This window comes from Elephantulus edwardii, unplaced genomic scaffold, assembly GCF_000299155.1.
Source record: "Elephantulus edwardii isolate Elephantulus edwardi_28Jun2011 unplaced genomic scaffold, EleEdw1.0 scaffold00369, whole genome shotgun sequence".
Lineage (NCBI taxonomy): Eukaryota > Metazoa > Chordata > Mammalia > Macroscelidea > Macroscelididae > Elephantulus > Elephantulus edwardii.
In genome coordinates this window covers 1,711,506-1,731,341 of record NW_006400119.1, presented here as the reverse complement: position 1 = coordinate 1,731,341, position 19,836 = coordinate 1,711,506, and the positions used below count along the sequence as shown (strand labels likewise).

Sequence of the window (19,836 nt, the reverse complement as noted above, 5' to 3'; positions counted from 1 at the left end):
GAGGGCAGCCCGCCCCGGGCAGACTTGCTGCGGTTTTGGTTTTTTAAAAACATTTTTTATTCATTGTTGCACATTTTCTCCTCCCTCCCCCAGCAGCATACCCTGCAGTAAAGCCATCATCTTTGGCATTTCTTTTATAGTAGCACTGGATAACTAAGATAATATGTAAGCATAATTTTTGTTTAGAGAATTTTCACAGAATTTTCCTTTATTGTTGCATATTAATTTTTTCTTTGTTGTAATACACATCATTTTTTAGGGGAGGACATAAAAAGTTTGAGGTGCCTTGCATTAGAAACAATGTTCCCAATAGAGAAAAATTTTATTATGTCTGATATCATATATATTTTATATGACATTCTGAAAAAGAAAGCACTGTAGAGAAAAACACTAGTGGTTTTCAAGGGCTGCAGGTGGGAAGACTGACCATAAGAGAACATAGGACCTTTTTTGGAGCATAGATCTGTTCTGTACACAACTGTAAGCATTTGTACAACTGTATATTACAAAAGGTGTATATATTATGTTCCAGGGAATCAAGTTATGGGGGGAAAAGCCCCAGTTCATAAAATAATTGGACATAGTGGTGCATTGTACCATATTTTTTCCTCAAATAACATATTTGTGTATGTTTTTGTAAACTACATGGCCCTCATGTTATTTTCATAAGCATAATATACTAGTAACATTTTTACATGTTGCAGACTTTAATTTTGAATTTTTTTTCTGCCCAATGCATTTAATGTTACTTTGATAAAACTGATCTCATTGAAGTGTCATTTAAGATAGCTATTTTTCTAAGGTACATTTCACAATTCTTGAACTAAATGGGGAGAACTAGTATGCCATTCTGAAACCAAAAAATATGACTGCACAAAGAGCTAGAAATGACCAAGTGAGAAATGATTCTAGATACAAGATATTGTTTATATTTTTTGCTTTCATAATCTTGAAACATGCGTTTTGATAATAAACATCTTTGAAATAAATTCTGGTGGCCTAGTGGCAAGAAGCTGTTCTGCAATCCCGAAGACCACCAGCAGCTCCACGGGAGAAGGCTGGGCAGTCTCCTCCCATATGATTAACTGCCTCTGAAAACCTGCTGGAGGGTCAGCTATGGTTTGGTTCTGACTCTGTGGTATACAACAACAATAGAAGATATTGTTTTTTGCACCTCAATAAGAAAAAGGTAACCAACTCCATCATATAATGGGCACAGGATATTAATAGATATTTCACCAAAGGTGACATTCAAATAGCAAACAAACACATGAAAAAATATTCAGAATCCCTAGCTATCAGAGAGATGCAAATCAGAACAACTATGGGATATCATCTCTCCCCAGCAACAATAGCAAAGTTCAACAGGATGGCAAACAATAAATGCTGACGAGGTTGTGGGGAGATTGGAACTCTTATTTACTGCTGCTGGGAATGTAAACTGTTATATCTACTACAGAAGGTGGTCTAGCACTTTCTCAAAAAGTTAGAAATAGACTATTTGACCCAGCAATTCCACTACTAGGAATATACCCTACAGAAACCAGACCTGCAAATCAAAAAGATGTATGCACACCCATGTTTCTTGCTGTGTTATTCACAATAGCAAAGAGTTGGAAGCAACTCAGGTGCCCACCAATAAATGAATGGATGGGAAAACTATGGTATGTCCATACAATGGAATACTATGTAGCATTGAAAAACAGTAAGACATTACACAACATGGAGGAGACTTGAGGACATTATGCTAAATTAAATATCTCAGTCACAAAAGGGCAAATACTGCATAACACCACTGTTATAAAATAGAACAGACATGGTGGGGTTGGGAAGAGAATGGGGAAAGACTGGATAGATAATGAACACTTCATTAGAACAGATGAGGGAAAGAACTCTCCAAAAAGAATATATGATTGTGCATTATATGTATGAGAACAATCTGCAACAGGGGGTGAATTATGGGCTAGTCTAGAGGAGGGGAAGGAAAGGGAAGGATGGAGAAAATGTGCAATAATGAATAAATAAAAGGAAAAAATAAAAACATCAACCACAAAAAGATATTGTTTTCATCTTAAGACAGGCTGGTGTATTCACTTACTATCAGTATTAACGTCTAACTAATGAAACTCTTCAAAATCCAAAAATTGCTGGCTTCGGTAGTTTTCATTCCCATGAAATGACCATTACTTTTCATGAGTTTAGACATTCTAAATCTGAGATTCTTCTTTCCTTTGCCAGAAGCTTCATTTTTATCAGCAATGTCATGTTAGAAACAGCTTGATTTTGTTCCCTCTGAGAAGTAATCCAATTTTAAAAATCACTCTCCCACCCGAGCTATTTCATTTTGGGCCTATGTTTTCACAGGTGATTTTTTTTCTCCAGCTCCCTTTTCCCCTTTCACAAGTGGCAAGTCTCTACCCTCTCACTGGCTTTATTTCTTGCACTCTCAACAACTTTCTGTTTGAAGTTGACAATGTGGACCTTGACAATGTGGGTTTACTGTCTGCCATGATCAGAAAGTTTTCTGAGATTTAGATTATAAATTGCAGAAATGTACATGATATAATCAATAACTGACTAGTTTTGGTAAATAGATTATAAAATTATCTAAAATGTGAGGTGTACAAGAAGCAAGGTCCATTTATATGTTCAAAGATTTAACACTAGGATGACTCTTGATCATCCATTAAAGATATGGGTGCGATGAAATATAATTAAACTATGAAATAGTTTAACATTAACAAATGTAACATTGTTGTTGAGTACCATAGAACCAGAACTAACCCATAGCTGACTCTCCAGTAGGTTTTCAGAGGAAGTTAATCACAGGGGAGGAGATTGCGTATTCATCTTCCATGGAACAGCTGATGGCCTTGAACTATGTGCTTTCAGGAATGATGTGGAGCTTCTTACCACTAGGCCACCAGAGCTTCATGATATTGATGCTGAAGCTATTGGGCTGATGAAATGGATGAAACATTATTAAAGTGTGAAATAAGCTGATGTAACATAGCATAGTAATTTCATTTACAATGATCTTATATGGTTTTTTGGGTTTTTTTTTAATGGAATTTCTTTTTTTTAAAAATTATTAATTTCAGTAAAAATTTACAGAGACTTTGGATTTCCATTCATTCATTGTTGCACTTTCCCCCCCTCCTAGCCCTCCCCCTAGTATACTACCCTCTTGTAAAAGTAAAACAAAAATTCTTTCGTTGTTTTACAAACCCTCCCCCAGGTCCACTCCACCATGTAGCCTTCACTCTAGACAACTGTCATGACAAAAATACCTAATCACATATCCCTTTTAAATAGTTTTCTCCCTCATCTGTTTCAATGCAGTATACATTATTGAACCCATCTTTCTCAATCTCTCCCCAAACCCAATGTCAGTCCTGTTTTACAACAGTGGCATCATGCAATATTTGTCCTTTTGTGACTGAGATAATTTACTCAGCATAATGTCCTCCAGGGTCACCCATTTTGAATAATATTGCTTGAGTTCCTTGTTTTTCAATGCAGTGTAGTATTCCATTGTGTGAATATACCACAGCTTCTTTATCCATTCGTTTGTTGATGGGCCCTTAGGTTTTTTCCAACACCTTGCTACTGTGAACAAAGCTGCAATAAAAATGGGTGTGCATATATCTGCTTGGATGTCAGTTATGGTCTCTTTGGAGTATATTCCCAGTAGTGGAATTGCTGTGTCAAATGATATCTCTATTTGCAACTTTTTGAGAAAGCACCATACCGTCTTCCACAGTGGCTGCACCATTTTACACTCCCACCAACAGTGAATAAGGGTTCCAGTTTCTCCACAACCTCTCCAGCATTTGTTGCTTGCTGTTCTGTTAAATTTTGCTATTCTGACTGGGGTGAAATGATATCTCACAGTTGTTTTAATTTGCATCTCTCTTAGAGCTTGAACATTTTGAATATTTTAAACATTTCTTCATGTGCTTGTTAGCCATCTGAATGTCTTCTTCGTTAAGTGTCTGTTCATATCCTGTGCCCATTTTTCTATTGGATTATTTACCTTTATCTTGTTGTGGTGCTCAAGGATTTTATAAATTCTGGATATAAGTCCCTTATCTGATGTATCATTACCAAATACTTTTTCCCAGTCTGTGGCTTCCCTTTTTACCCTGTTGGAGAAGGTTTTGGATGTGCATAGGGATTTGATTCTTAGAAGATACCATTCATCTATTTTATCTTCTCCTGGTTGTAGGTTTTTAAGGATACTTGGAAGACTGTTTAAGTTGTGTACTAGGACTTCTAGTGTTGTTCCTAGGCTTTTCTTTAATGAAGTTTATAGTCTTTGGTTTTAGTCCTAGGTAATCTTATATGGTTTTGAAATTCAATTACTGAGAGCCTAGAATGATTGTGTATCAGGTTTTTTTGTTTGTTTGTTTGTTTGTTTACTCCTCTAATGAAAAGTAACAGTTGGAAAATACAGATTATTATGCTAGTGAAAATTTAATTGAGCTTTCTATAGATGACATTTATGCCAGGGCAGGCTTTGTGTTGTTTCTATTTCTAATTGATAGCACATGAACAAGTGTTAGTGAGTTCAAGATTCCAATTGATAATTCAAGAGTGGTAGGGGTGTAATTATCAACTATAATTAGTAAAAACAAGTAAGCCATTTCAATTCTTTATTTTCTAGTTGCTGGGATATTATTAACACCTACTTCAGTCACTGCCCATCTTTCATTTCATTGTTATGTTGCTGTGACGTCCGAAGCTTTGTGACTGGTATTTCAACTGTTAGCAAGGTCACTCATGGTAGACAGGTTTCATTAAAACTTCCTGACTGAGTCAGACTGGGGAGAAAGACCTAATGATCCACTGCTAGGAAATAAACGGCCATTCTGCTTTATGAGTAGTACGGAACATTATCTGATTATAAGCTCCTCAAGTTGGAAAGCATTACAAACATAATTGAGGAAGAGCTGCCTTCTCAATGTGAAACTGACCTTAAATGATATGGAGAATGTTCAGGACCTTTATTTGCTGATATAATGTGATGGCAAAAGAGAAGAAACGTTGCAACTATCCATTAGCAATTGGAATGTGAGATGTATAAAGCAATAAATCTAGGAAAATTTTAATTTGTAAAAAGTGAAATGGAATACATAAAGTGCAATATCTTAGGCTTTGGTGAGGCTTAAATCACGTCTATTCTGCAGGAAGTGGAAGAAGGATAGGCAGTCTCTTCTCATGCAATTAACTGCCTCTGAAAACCCACGGGAGGGTCAGCTATGGGTCGGTTCTGACTCAATGGTACAGAACAACAACAAAAGTCTTCAGGAAATGATAAATTGAAGGACAGTGCTGTCATATTAGTTGCCATAAAGCACATTTCAAGATCTATCTGCTACTGACAATGATAGGAGAAAACCAGTTAACAAGACTATTATTCAAATGTAAGCACCGACTACTACAGCTAAGACTGTGGGATCAGGATCTGAAGAGAACTCATTAACAACCTGTCATATGCAGGTGGCACAACCTTGCCTGCTGAAAGGGAGAAGAACTTGATGCACATGCTGCAGAAGATCAAGGCTACAGCTTTCAGCATGGATTACATCTCAACATTAAGAAAACAGAAATGCTCATCACTGGACCAAGAGGCAATATCATGATACATGGAGAGAAGATTGAAATTGTCAACAACTTCATCTTACATGGAATGACAGTCTACACCCTTGGTAGCGGTCAGGAGTTCAGGAGATGTATTGATTGCATTGGGAAAATCTAGGGAACTCTCCTAATTACTGAGAAGCAGTGATGTCATTTTGAAGGCTAAGGTGTGTCTGATTCAGGCCATTGTCTTTTCAGTCACTTGCTATGCGTCTGAGAACCAGACAATGAATAAAGATGACGGAAGAATTGATGCCTTTGAATTGTGGTATTGGAGAAGAATACTGAATATTCCATAAGGATATGTTCACTATGAGTCATACTCAACTCAAGGGCATATAACAAATACATATGAAACCTGGACAGTGAATCAGGAAAACCAAAGAATTGATGCCTTTGGGCATGAATATCAAACCTATTATGGACTAGGATTATTTCATTCTTTGTGGTAGAGGCTCAGTCAGATTGATTGAGATGGTGGGTGCAACAACAGATTTAAAGAGTGAGATTTAAATTGTGAGGATGGTGAAGGAGCATGCAGCATCTTGTCACTGAATTGGAACCAATTCAGTGGCACTTAACAAGAACACTGAACTTCATGATTTCTTGACTATGGTTTGTACCTTTATTGTACAAATATGATCAAAATCAGCATTCTTAGATTATTAGTTGAAAGATAACGAATTATATATATAATATACATTGTTGTTGTTGTTATGTGCCGTCGAGTCGCTTGCGACTCATAGTGACTCTATGTAAAACAGCCCTAAACTCTGCTCTGTCCTGTGCCAATCTCATTGTTTCTGACATTCCCATCCCGATTATCCCAGTCACTGAATCAATCCACCTCATAGAGGGCCTTCCCCTCCTGCGCTGTCCCTCCACCCTCCCAAGCATGATGTCCTTCTCCAAGGACCGGTCTCTACTCACAACATGTCCAAAGTATGTTAGACGGAGCCTCATAATCCTTGCCTCCAAGGAGCCACCCAGTTTAACCCTTTCCAGGACGAATCTGTTTGTTTTCCTAGCAGTCCATGGTATTCTCAACACTCTTTTCCAGCACCACAGCTCAAAGGCATCAATTCTCCTTCTATCCTCCTTGGTCATTGTCCAACTCTCTGATGCATAACAAGTGATTGTGAAGACCATGGCCTGTATCAGACGCACCTTAGTCTCCAGGGAAACACCATTACTCTTTAGTACTTTTGAGAGGTCCCTAACAGCAGACTTTCCCATGGCAATGCGCCTCTTAATTTCCTGGCTACTGGTGCTAAGAGTGTTGACTGTGGAGCCAAGCAAACTAAAGCTGTGTACAATCTCAATCTCTTTGCCATCCATCCTGATGCTGCCAGTTGGTCCAGTGGTGAGAATCTTTGTCTTCTTGACATTGAGCCTCAATCCATATTGGAGGCTGCAGTCCTTGACCCTCTGCAGCAGGTGCTTCAGGTCCTCTTCAGTTTCAGCAAGCAGGGTTGTGTCATCTGCATAACGCAGATTGTTCATAGATCTTCCACCAATCTTGACCCCACATTTCTCCTCATAAAGCCCAGCCTCCTGGATAATCTGTTCTGCATATAGGTTGAAAAGGTATGGAGATAGGATGCATCCTTGGTGTTCGCCCTTCCAATTTTGAACCATGCAGTGTTCCCCTGCTCTGTTCTGACAACTGCCTCCTGGTCCAAGTATAGGTTTCACATTAGAACAATCAAGTGTTCTGCGATTCCCATTCTTCTAAGAGTCAGCCACAGTTTGTTATGATCCACACAGTCAAATGCCTTTGCATATTCAATGAAACATACATAAATATATAAATATTTCGAAAGAAGTATATTTATAAATAAATGTACACATGCTATGTGATAACTTTAAACATAATTTTTATCAGTTTTACATGTCATATGTATGGATGACAACGTGCAAAAAATATGATATGTGCTTTTAAAAAGAGCAAATAGTACACTATATATAATACCCTACTCTATCAGTTATACATAATAACAACAATAATTGTTATGGCTGAGTTGTGCTCTCCCCAAAATACATGTTTGTAATGATGTAAGGTGGAAGTTAGATAATGGTCCCCTATGATCTAATAAATCAAACATTTGTAAAAAGATTAAGGGTAGCATGAAACACACATATCCCAGTCCTGATCTGATTGATATATAGGGAGTTTTCTTGAAGTGTGGTTCTCACAACTTGAGGGAACACTGGAATTTTACTTTTAGCTTCTAAAGTTCAAATTGAATAAACGTGTATTTGTTAAAGCCACTTACAGTGTCACTGTCATAGTGGCACTAGATAATGAAGATCCTAATAAAGAAAAACTCCTTTTATACTAGTGGCCATGTCCAGGACTATATGTTTGTTGAAACACCTCATTGGTTATTTCTTCAATTCCTGGGGCTTTATTTTTTTTGTCAATGCCTTTGGTGTAGCTTGAACTTCTTCCTCATTATTATTGTTTCTTGACCATGTACTACTCCTTGAAATGGTTCAGTATCAACCAGTTCTTTTTGCTACAGTGACTCTGTTTTTTTCTTCTATCTTCTTTTGAGACTTGCTGCATTAGTCAAGATTTTGCTGATAGCATCCTTCAGTATTGCAAATCAAGGCTCAAGTTTCTTCTTCAATTCTTTCATCTTGAGAAATGCTGAGTGTGTTTTTCCCTTTTGGTTTTTCTTTCTTCATCCCTTTGAATATTTAGGTGTACTACTTTGCTTTGTCTTTTTGAGCTCTTTAAAATCTTATGTTCTTCTCTTTTACTTCATTCAGCCTTTTCCCCTTTATTTCAGCTTATCTCTCAGTGTTAGAGTCTTTTCTCATTTCTATTTTGGACTTTGCTTTCTTTGCAATGACCTTTTGCATTCTTCATAGAATGTCATAGATGTCATCTTTGATGTCATCTTTGATGACATCTCTCCATTTGTCTGGTCTTCAGTTCTTAATGTTCAATGAATTAGATCTTTTCTCAAAATAGTTCTGAATTCATTTGAAATACTTTTGGTCATATTTTGGTACTCGTGGACTTGTTTTCATTTTCTTCAGCTTCACTTTTAATAGTTTTACTTTGCATGTGAGTAAACTTTTGATTATGCAAAGATATTTGACTTCTTGATCATAAAAATTTAATCATAATAAATTATGGCCAACATTGAGAAGAATGAGAATCCCAAAACTCTTAATTGCATTCATGCAAAGCCTATACATAGACCAAGAGACTGTTGTCTGAACAGAACAAGGGAATTTTACATGGTTTAAAATGAAAAAAAGGTGTGTCCTGGTTGCATCCTTTCTCCATATCTGTTTAGTCTGTATTGTTTTATGTTGCCCAGTTGTAATGTACCCTATTGGAACCTGACTCTTCAGTAGGTTTTCAGACAGTTAATTGCACAGGCGGAGATTGTCCTTCCTTCTCCCACAGAGCAACTGGTGGATTTGAACTGCATGTGTTTGAGGTTGCAGCACAGCTACTTACCACTAGACCAGCAATGATCCCTATTCAATCTGTGCACTGACCAAATAATTTGAAAAGCTGACTCTTTGAAGAAGAACGTGACATCAGGACTGGAGCTAGACTGATCAATAATCTATGTTATTCAGATGATACAACCCTGATATTGAAAGTGAGGAGGACTGGAAAAGCTTGCTGCAGAAGATCAAAGACTACAGACTTCTATATTAATTGCATCTTAACGTCAGCACAACCAACACCATTGGACTAATAAGCAACATCATGATGTTGTTGTTGTTGTTTTGTGCCATCGAGTCACCTGAAACCCATAGTGAGTGACCTTGTATACAGCAACTCTGAACCCTGCCCTGCCCTGCCAGTCTCACTAAATCCAACACACCAGCCCCCTCTACCCCAGTTACTGTATCAATCTATCTCATCTGGAGTCTTCCTCTCCTGTGCTGTCCCTCCTCTCCTGTGCTGTCCCTCCACCCTTCTTAGCATAACGTCCTTCTCCAAGGGCATGTCTCTCCTGGCCATGTGCACAAAGTTATGAACACAAAGTATATGTCCTCTCCAGGACAGACCTATTTATTTTCTTGGTATTCCATGGTATGTTCAAGACTCTTCTACAGCACAACAACTCAAAGGCATCTATTCTTCTTCTGCCATCCTTTGCCATTGTCTACTCTCTGATGCAAGTAATTGCAGTAATTCTGCAAGTAATTGCAAAAACCATCGCCTGGATCAGGCACACCTTAGTCTCTAGACTGACATCTTTGCTTTTCAGCACTCTTGATCATATGTTGTTTCTTGAAATTCTTCTGTGTCAGCCAATTCTTTTTGGTATTATGGCTCTGTGTATTCCTTCCATCTTCTTTTAATGCTTCCTGAATCATTCAATATTCTGCCTATAGCATCCTTAATCATTGCAACTCACAGCTTGAATTTGTTCTTTAGTTCCTTCAGCTTAAGAAATGCTGAGCGAGTTTGGCCCTTTTCATTTTCTGATTCCAGCTCCTTGCACATTTCATTATAATACTTTGCCTTGTCTTCCTAAGCTGCCCTTTGAAATAAACTGTCAACAACTCCATCTTACTTAGATCCACAACCAACACCATTGGTACCAGCGGTCAGGAGATCAGGAAATGTCAAGGACCTACTGAGGAACAATCATGTTGGGTTCATCTGATTCAGGCCATAGTCTTTTCAGTCACTTGTTATGCATCTGAGAGCTGGACAACAAATAAGGATAACAGAAAAACAACTGGTCCCTTTTAGCTGTGGTTTTGGAGAAGAGTACTGAATATCTTATTATTTGCCAAAATAATAAAACAGACATGTCTTGATGAAAGTGCAGCCAGAGTGCTCTTTGGAAGCAAAAATAACAACGCCTTGCCTCACATACTTTGGGCTTGTTGCTAAGTGATGCTCATCCTTAGAAAGGGACATCACCAACTGCTGGGGGCTGGGGGAAAAGAGAGGGAGAAAGGGACATCATGATTGGAAATGTGGAGAACTGGCAAAAGAAAGACTGTTAGTCAGATGAGTTGATACATAGAGTGACTTCAGCAATGGGCTTGTTTACATCAAAGATTGTGAAGATTGCACAAGATAATATTATGGCACAGGGTTAAAATCTCTTACTCATAATGTCTCTATGAGTCTTGATGGCACCTAACAAATGCAATCTTTCAACAAACAGATAGAGCCCTGGATGGACTTACTAGCATGTGCCAGCAAGTTTAGAAGACAACTATCCAGCCAACTGACTGAAAGAGATCCATATTTGTAGTGTTAGTGTTGTTGTTAAGTGCCATCAAGTCATAGGCGACTTATAGCAACCCTATGTACAAAAGTCCTAGGGTTTCCGGAGACAAGCTATTTACGAAAGTGGATGCCACTCCTGCTTCCAAGCTTGTTTCAAGTGGGGAGCACCACCAAACACTGTCTACCATGACACATAAATTATCACATTTGACACATAAATGTCACAATGTTCAGCTTCAGAGCAACCACAAGTTACCTCTATATAGCAAGTGGACACACCAGGGCTATACGACCTAGAAAACTAGAGGACATATTTGTGTACATTTTTAAAAAAGATGATGCCACAAAACACAAAATTTATAAAAACATAACTTTATATAATAAGTGATACTGGGTCACTGAGTTATGCAGATGACACAACTTTGCTTACTCAAAGTGAAGAGAACTTGTCGCAGAAGACCAAAGACTACAACCTCCAAGATGGATTACATCTCAACATCAGGAAGACAAAAATTCTCACCCATACCAATAGGCAACATGATGGTAGAGGGAGAAAAGATTGACTTAGTCAGCTATTTCATCTTGCTTGGATCTAAAACCTTTGCACCAGCAGTTGAAAACTCAAATTAAATAATTGTATTAGGAAACTCTACTGTCAAGGACCTTTCCAAAGTGTTAAGGAGCAGTGCTGTAACCTTAAAGATTAAAGAGCATCTGATTTAAGCTGTGGTCTTTTCAGTTATTTGTTAGACATCTAAAAGTTGGATGAAGATTCGGGATTATGGAAGAATCATTGATGCCTTTGTGTGGGTGTGCTGGAGAAGAGTACTGAATATCCCATGAACTGCCAAAAGAACAAACAAACATGTCTTGGAGAAAATGCAACCACAATTCTCTGTGGAGGTGAAGTTTTGTTTACATATTTTTGATATGTTGTTAGGAGGGGCTGATCCTTGGAAAAGGACATCTGCTCGGAAAGATGGAGGGTCAATGAAAGAGAAGAAGACTCTTAATGAGATGAATTGACATAGTGACTGTAACAGTGGGCTCAAGTATATCAGAGATGATGAGGATGGCACAGGATTGGGCAAGGTTCAGATCCATTGTACGTAGGGTCACTATGAGTCATCCACTTTACAGCGTCTGACACCACCAACAACATGGAGTGTAAAAATTAATAAAAAGATAATCTTGTTAAAAGGCAATATACAATATTGGGATTGTTTACTAAAAAAATGCAGTAAAGTGGGAACCGACCATGCAGTGGGTCTTCAGAGGCTGTAAATCACATGAGAGGAGATTACCCATTTTTATCCCTTGGAGCTGCTGGTGGATTTAAACCTTTGGGTAGCAGTGAAACTCATTACAATCTATGGAACCAGAGCTTGGTTGTACATTGTAATTAGTTACAGTCATCAGTTGTACTGATGTTATAAAACAGTAAATCTGTGAATGATTGTATGGAAAACTGTGAGTGGAGTCACGAAGTGAGAAAGAGCTAAACCTTGGCAAGTAGGGGGTTGCTTCTCAGGAGAGAAGAACCTACTTTATTATTTCCAATATGCTCTTATGGTCTTCTCAATCTCAGAAGCACTTGCAACACTAAACAAAGCACCAAAGCCATACCAGATGGCTAAATACTGGTAGAGTTCTCATAACATGCTGGAGCATCTTGTATCATTATTTATGCTTCCTGAAAAGGAGAGCCACATACAGTTCATGGAAAGGGCAGCCATCTGTGCCTACAAGGCATTCCTTGTTTTCCTCAGGGGTGTTACATGAGGTGTTCCTCACTACCCCAAGGAGTCACATCCAGCTTTGTCCTCACTTGACCTCACAAAAACCAAAATAATTTCTAAACCTTTCACTGAAGTATAAGAGAATAAAGTATAGGCATACAAATGGACAGAAGAAATAAATCATACAAGAATATCTTAAGGATTATCAGAGTAAGCAGAGATTTCCCAAGATAAAGAATGACCCATAAAGGAGAAGAAAGTATGGAAATACCCCACTGTGAGGCAGTGAGGTATTGAGTAGAGTCGTAAGAGAAGTAATGAGGAACATATAAAATATACTACTGTTAATTTTTAAAGGAGCAGAAATACGCATGTGTGTGTATATATATTTATAATTTAACTAGGAAATAATCAGAATGGTTATAATGGAGTGAGAGGAATTTGTATATGTAATTTAGGGGCTACAGGAAGAGATTTTACTGTATACCTCTATAACATTTTAGGATTTTGAACTGTGTCATTGTATTGCCAAACCAACAAATTCAATTTTGAAGTTAGCTTAAAATATAACCTCATTCTTTTAAATTAATGGCTTATGCAAATTCAAATAGAACATCATATTGATATTTCACTTCGGTAACATTGAATTGGAAAATGAAAACACAAAATTGCTTTGTTATTTTTTACAGGGCTTGAAGGAACAGAAACTCAAAGCAAAAAAGAAGCATGATGCAGAAATAGAGGCAGAAAGACAAACACTTGATATTGAAGAAGCAATATATAAACAAGGAGAAAGAAAAAAAGCCATTGAAAATGCAAGGCAGTATCAGTTTTATCAAACACAGAGAGTGAAAAACTTTCATGTACTACTTGAATTTTGTATTTATATATATATATATATTTAACATAACAATACTCCATTCAGCTTTACTTTTTCTAAGTGTTCTTTTCTTTTTTTAAGTCAGGACTTCTTCTTAGTAGAACTATGAAAGAACGTGATGCCCAGATTGAATATCAAAAGAATAAAACAAGATCAGATAAAAAATGGGAGGAACAAAATAAGCTTAATATTGAAAAGGCTTTTAAAAAAGAACAAGAGGAAGCAGAAAAACGCCAAAGACAGAGAGTCGCTCTTGCCAATGACCTGCTTAAGCAGTATGTATATATAAATGACCTTTTTGGGGGCCTTCTCTTTTTTCGAAATAAATGCAGCTCTTTCTCTCCTGTTTACAAAAATAATACTTGCTAAAAAGAAAAAAATAATACTTGTTTCAATTTCTAATTAGTAGGGAAAAAATTACAAAGACGTTTTAAAAAAATCACATGAAGGGAAGCTCTGATGGCCTAGTGGTAAGGAGCTGCAACTACAATCCCAGAGGTGCACGGTTCAAATCCACCAAATGCTCTGCCGGGGAAGGAGGGACAATCTCCTCCTGTACCAGTCAGATCTGATTTGACGGTACACACACACACACACACAAAAAAAATCACATGAATGAGGCATAATGTAGATATGAATTATTGTATGCAAACCAATAAAAATATTAGGGAGAAAAAGCTCCCCCCTTTTTTAAAAAAAAATCCTTTTCAAAGCCTTATATTGGTTACTGTTGCCATAATATAGCCCTTAGAAAAACGTCACAACCCAGTGGCATACAAAAAGCATTTTCTATGCATCTGTGAGTTGACTGGTGCTGATCCATCTGGACATGGCTCTGCTGGGTAGATCATCATGCTGCAAGTCTCCTGGGGTTGGGTCCTTCCTGTGGGTGGGGCTCTGGGCTGCACCATGCTATTCAGATTCTAGGTGAAGGGCTGGACAGAACTTTCTGTGCTATTGTCAAAGCTGCACTGGAGTGAACCTAAACTTGCAAACATATGTCTAAACCTAGAATGTCGTTGAATTCCTTTTTCCTTATGTCGTAAGGAATTCTGGATAAGTGAGTGTGTGTGTGTGTGTGTGTGTGTGTGTGTGTGTGTGTGTGTGTGCGCGCGCAGATCTGACTGGTATAGGAGGAGATTGTCCCTCCTTCTCCAGCAGAGCATCTGGTAGATTCAACCTGCACACCTCTGGGATTGCAGTGCAGTTTCTTGCCACTGGGCCACCTGAGCTCCCTAAAATTCTGGATAAGTTTTTTTAAAATTAATGAAATTTTAAGAGAATATATTTTAATTTATGTTTCTCTTGATTTATAGTGAGGCAGAACACGCTTTTATAAGTAAATGTTCATTTGTTTTGAAAGCATATAGAATGGCACCTAGTCTTGGATGGTTAGAAGGCTTTTCAGAAAGATAGTGGTGGCTGTCCTTAATTATGAAGAAAGATTAGATGCTCGCTTCAGCAGCACATATATAAAAAAATGGAATGATGAAGAGGAGATTAGCACAATCCCTGTGCAAGGGTGCCACACAAACTCATTGTTGTTGTTGTTGTTATGTCCCGGCGAGTCGTTTGCGACTCATAGCGACCCTATGCACAACAGCCCTAAACCCTGCTCTATCCTGCGCCAACCACACTGCCCCTGACACACCCATCCCGATTACCCCAGTCACTGAATCAATCCATCTCATAGAGGGTCTTCCCCTCCTGCGCTGTCCCTCCACCCTCCCAAGCATGATGTCCCTCTCCAAGAACCCGTCCCTCCTGGCAACATGTCCAAAGTATGTCAGATGAAGCCCCAGAATCCTTGCCTCCAAGGAGTAGCTTGGTTTAATCCTCTCCAAGATGAATCTGTTTGTTTTCCTGGCAGTCCATGGTACATTCAGTACTCTTCTCCAGCACCACAGCTCAAAAGCATCCACTCTCCTGTCCTCCCTAGTCATTGTCCAACTCTCTGATGCATAACAAGCGATTGCAAATACCATGGCCTGTATCAGGCATACCTTAGTCTCCAGAGAGACACCGTTGCTCCTGAGTACTTTAGAGAGGTCCCTAACAGCAGACTTTCCCATCGCAATACGCTTTTTGATTTCCTGACTGCTGGTGCCAAGAGTGTTGACTGTGGAGCCGAGCAAACTGAAGCTGTGAACAATCTCAATCTCTTTGCCATCCATCCTGACGCTGCCAATTGGTCCAGTGGTGAGAATCTTTGTCTTCTTGACATTGAGCATCAATCCACATTGGAGGCTGCAGTCCTTGACCCTCTGCAGCAGGTGCTTCAGGTCCTCTTCAGTTTCAGCAAGCAGGCTTGTGTCATCTGCATAACGCAGATTGTTGATAAATCGTCTACCAATCTTGACCCCACATTTCTCCTCATAGAGCCCAGCCTCCCGGATAATCTGTTCTGCATACATGTTGAAAAGGTATGGAGACAGGATGCATCCCTGGGGTACACCCTTCCCAATTTTGAACCATGTAGTGTTACCCTGCTCTGTTCTGACTACTGCCTCTTGGTCCAAGTGTAGGTTTTGCATTAGCACAATTAAATGTTCTGGGATTTTCTTTGCTTTTTATTAACTGGATTTATAACGTGGATTTCTGGATTGATTTAGGTGGCTTTGAGTCATAATTCTAAAACATTATGCATTGCAGTGACACTGTTGTTAGAACCGGAAATGTTATTTTTATCATTAACAACATGATAGGCTTTTATGAACACTGAAAGTTTCAATTGTTTCAATCTGGAAGTAACTCATACACACAATGCTGGCCATAATGAAGTGGAAGCTGAAATAATGGAGGCACAGGCAGGACCTACTTTTTTAAACTTTGATGGTTTTGATCCTTTTGACGTTTAAAACTTTCATGAACATCTTTAGGTAAAAATAAACTGGTTTTTAAAGGGGGGAAAAAGAACGATTAGGTGTAAGCCATGCAAAGATGAAATGGAGTAATATCTAATCAGAGGAATTGACATTGACTGAGTGAAGACCCAGAGGTGAGATAAACATGCTAGGTTTGGGGAGGATTGCAAGGAGTCAAGATGTCTATAGGGAGGAAGTGTCTATGATGTTCTAGGAGAGGAAGACTAAGGGCAGATCATGATGTTTCTTGTAGGCCACATGTTTTAGAGACATATGAAACTTAGAGTGACTTCACAGAGGAGTAGGAAGGGTGAAGTTACACTGTGAGCATGGGAATTAATGTTCTAAAACAAAATGTGAGTTAATAGTGCATGCAAAACCAGTTTGCTTTGTAAACTTTCAGGGAATGTTGGTGACACAGTTCACACAGCCAGTTTCACTGTTAACCAAAGGCCATGTGTTCACGGTAGTTTGAATCTCTCATAAGTTCCATGTGGAAAAGATGTATGATGTCTTCCCTCTCCTTAAACAGTTACAGCCTCTGATCACTGTAGGAGGGTTGCTACAACAAGTTGGAATCAATTTGATAGTTGTAAACTGTTACTCAACTTACAATTAAAATGGAAATTACATGACACCAACAGGCAAACTTTCTTGCTGTACTCTATTAATTATAATACCAATTGCTATTCAGGTATTCCTTTGTACTGGTTTAAAATGTATACACATATTCTTTGATGTTCCTCCTCCTTCACTGAAGTTTAACGGTGATGTTGTTAGGTGTCGTCAAGTTGTGTATAACTCATGGTGACCCTCTCTGTGAACAATGTATCTGAACCCTGGCCATCTTCATCATCTTTGACATCCTCAAGCCCATTGCTGCTGTCACTGTATCAATCCATCTCATTGAGGGTTTTCTTCTCTTTCACTGTCCTTCACCTTTCCAAGTATTGTGTCCTTTTCCAAGAAATAACCTAGTCTAAAAACATGCTCGAAGCATGAGAGGTGAAACTTTACGATGCTTGTCTCCAAGGAGCACTCTGGCCATGCTTTCTCCAAGACATATCTGCTTGGTCTTTGGGAAGTCCATGAGATATTCAGCACATTTTTCCAACAGCACAACTCAAAGGCATCAATTCTTCTTTTATCTTCCTTATCCATTGTCCAGCTCTGAGATACATAACAAGTGATTGAAAATACGATGACCAAAAAGACCGTGGCTTAAAAAAAAAGACTGTGGCTTAAATCAGATGAACTTGAGTCTTTAAACTGACATCATTGTTCCTAAGTACTCTGGAGAGGTCAGCAAACTTTCCCAATGCAATACATCTCCTAATTTCCTGACTGCTGGTACTAGGGGTACTGGGTGAGGATGAAATCATTGACAATGGTTTCTTTTCTAATGATATCTTTTCTAATAGTTCTTCCCAAAGAATTAGGCAGTGTTCTGTTCCAGAGAACATTCATATCTGGTGAATAACTTATCTTGATGAGTAATGAAACAAATAAAGTATTGACAATTCTGGGTTACCCAAAATTAGACTGCTCTTAAATTTTCTTTTCTCTGATGAAATGAAAAAATTTTCAGTTGCAGTTTCCAGTCACCCTAGGTCAGTATCTAATTAATTTCTTTAAAATGTAAACTAATTTTATGCTTTGCTCAATTTTAATTGTTTTTGCATTAGAATAAAAGAACATGAAGAAGAAAGAGAAAGAAAGAGAAAAGAAGAAGAAAGGGATGCTGAGGAGATTCAGCGACAAAATTCATTATATGAAATAGAAAGGAGAAAAAAACTAGAGAAGAAAAAGGCAGAGATGCTCAAAAACAGGAGATTGTTTTTGGTAAGTTGAAAACACAATATCTCTGCAAAAAATGTGGAAAGTAAAAAAAAAAATCTAACTGTCAAGTTTTTTTAAAAAAAATAGAAATTAATAGAGCAGAAATCAAGATGTTTTAAGGTTGAGTTTCAAAGCATTTTAAGGAAATATTTATTTGGATAGAGGGAGCTCTGGTGGCTTAAGGAATTGCATTGCCAACCCAAAGACACGCAGTTCAAATCCACTAGCTGCTCCAAAAGAGAAGATAGGTAACCCCTCCTGTGAGATTTACAGCCTCTGAAAACCTGCTGGGGGGTCAGCTGTGAGTCCATTTCAGTTTGATGGTACATAACAATAACCTATTTGCATAATGAACGGTGGTGGTGCAGTGGTTACGTGCTTGGCTGCAATTGAAAGGTTTATGGTTCAGACATATCCAATGGCTCTTGGAGAAAAATTACCAGCAATCTGATCTACAAAGATTGTATTTGTGAGTTGTCCATTTGGCTCCCTGTGTAGAATAGAATAAAACACTACCTGGTCCTTTACCATCCTCATGACCATCACTATTTGAGCCCACTCAAAGTTGCATCTGCTGTGTCAAAATTAGAATATTGTTTGTGGCAGTTGTACTGTGTCACAAAGTGTCACTGTGACTTGGAATCACATTACCTATAGCAGCCAAAATCATCCCTCAAGGTGCTGTTGTGAAAATGTCTCTAATTAAATGCCAAATATACCTTTACCCCCAAAACTGCACACTTGGAATGATGAAAACAAAGATATATAAATAAGAAGTCCAATAAGAAAGGAAGTAATGTAGCCATTTCCCAAATAGACATTGAATTCAAATATAACTACAGGCATCTTCAGGTATTATATGTTTTATACATGTATATGTATAGTATGTAATATTTTCTATTCTTTTCCTCTCAATTACTAATTATATTGTTTGGATCTTCCCATGTCATGGAGGATTTTATTTCACTATCTCTCTATTGCTTAAAATTTAGAGGTTGTTTCCAGTTTTGGCTATTATAAATAACTTAGAGATTAAGTATATTGCTGCACAAACTTTTTTGGACATCTGATCATTTGGAATAAATTTCCAGGAGAGAAATAAGTGGGTCAGAAGCAGATTCTTGTTGGACAGGGATATATTGAAATGTATTTTTCTTCCTGAGAGGATAAAACACATATCTTGCTCTACCCCCAGGAATATGTGAATGATCAAAATATTCTCAAAACTGTAGAACAACAGCAGCAGATAGATGAAGATGACAAGATCAGGAATTTTATCAAAGCAAAAAAGCGTCTTGCACAAATGAGGAAAGAAAAAGAAGCTGAAACACATAGGTAAGCTATAACTTATAGAATGAATAAAATACTGTCCAACATAATTTTGTTACAGAGTAATATGAGAGGGGTCTTTAGGAATAGAGTCTAATTATTTTCCATATGGCGAAGGAATTTAATGACAGGAATTTAGTTTGTGGAATATTAATTGAGCTGTTGGACAATGACTAGGGAGGACAGAAGGAGAGTGGATACTTTTGAGCTGTGGTGCTGGAGAAGGGTGCTGAATGTACCATGGACTGCCAGGAAAACAAACAGATTTATCTTGGAGAGGATTAAACCAAGCTACTCCTTGGAGGCAAGGATTCTGGG

General features: G+C 38.1%; 1 protein-coding gene across 1 annotated transcript in view; it reads left to right on the top strand.

Annotated features, from left to right (window-relative positions):
• The window catches only part of CCDC173 (coiled-coil domain containing 173), a 53,934-nt gene that overhangs the window by 8,687 nt on the left and 25,411 nt on the right, over window positions 1-19,836 (top strand). Inside the window, exons 3-6 of the mRNA XM_006902115.1 lie at window positions 13,296-13,469; window positions 13,568-13,761; window positions 18,036-18,192; window positions 19,385-19,524. Of these exons, the coding sequence (XP_006902177.1) occupies window positions 13,296-13,469; window positions 13,568-13,761; window positions 18,036-18,192; window positions 19,385-19,524 (665 nt within the window). The remainder of the gene's footprint in view (window positions 1-13,295; window positions 13,470-13,567; window positions 13,762-18,035; window positions 18,193-19,384; window positions 19,525-19,836) is intronic.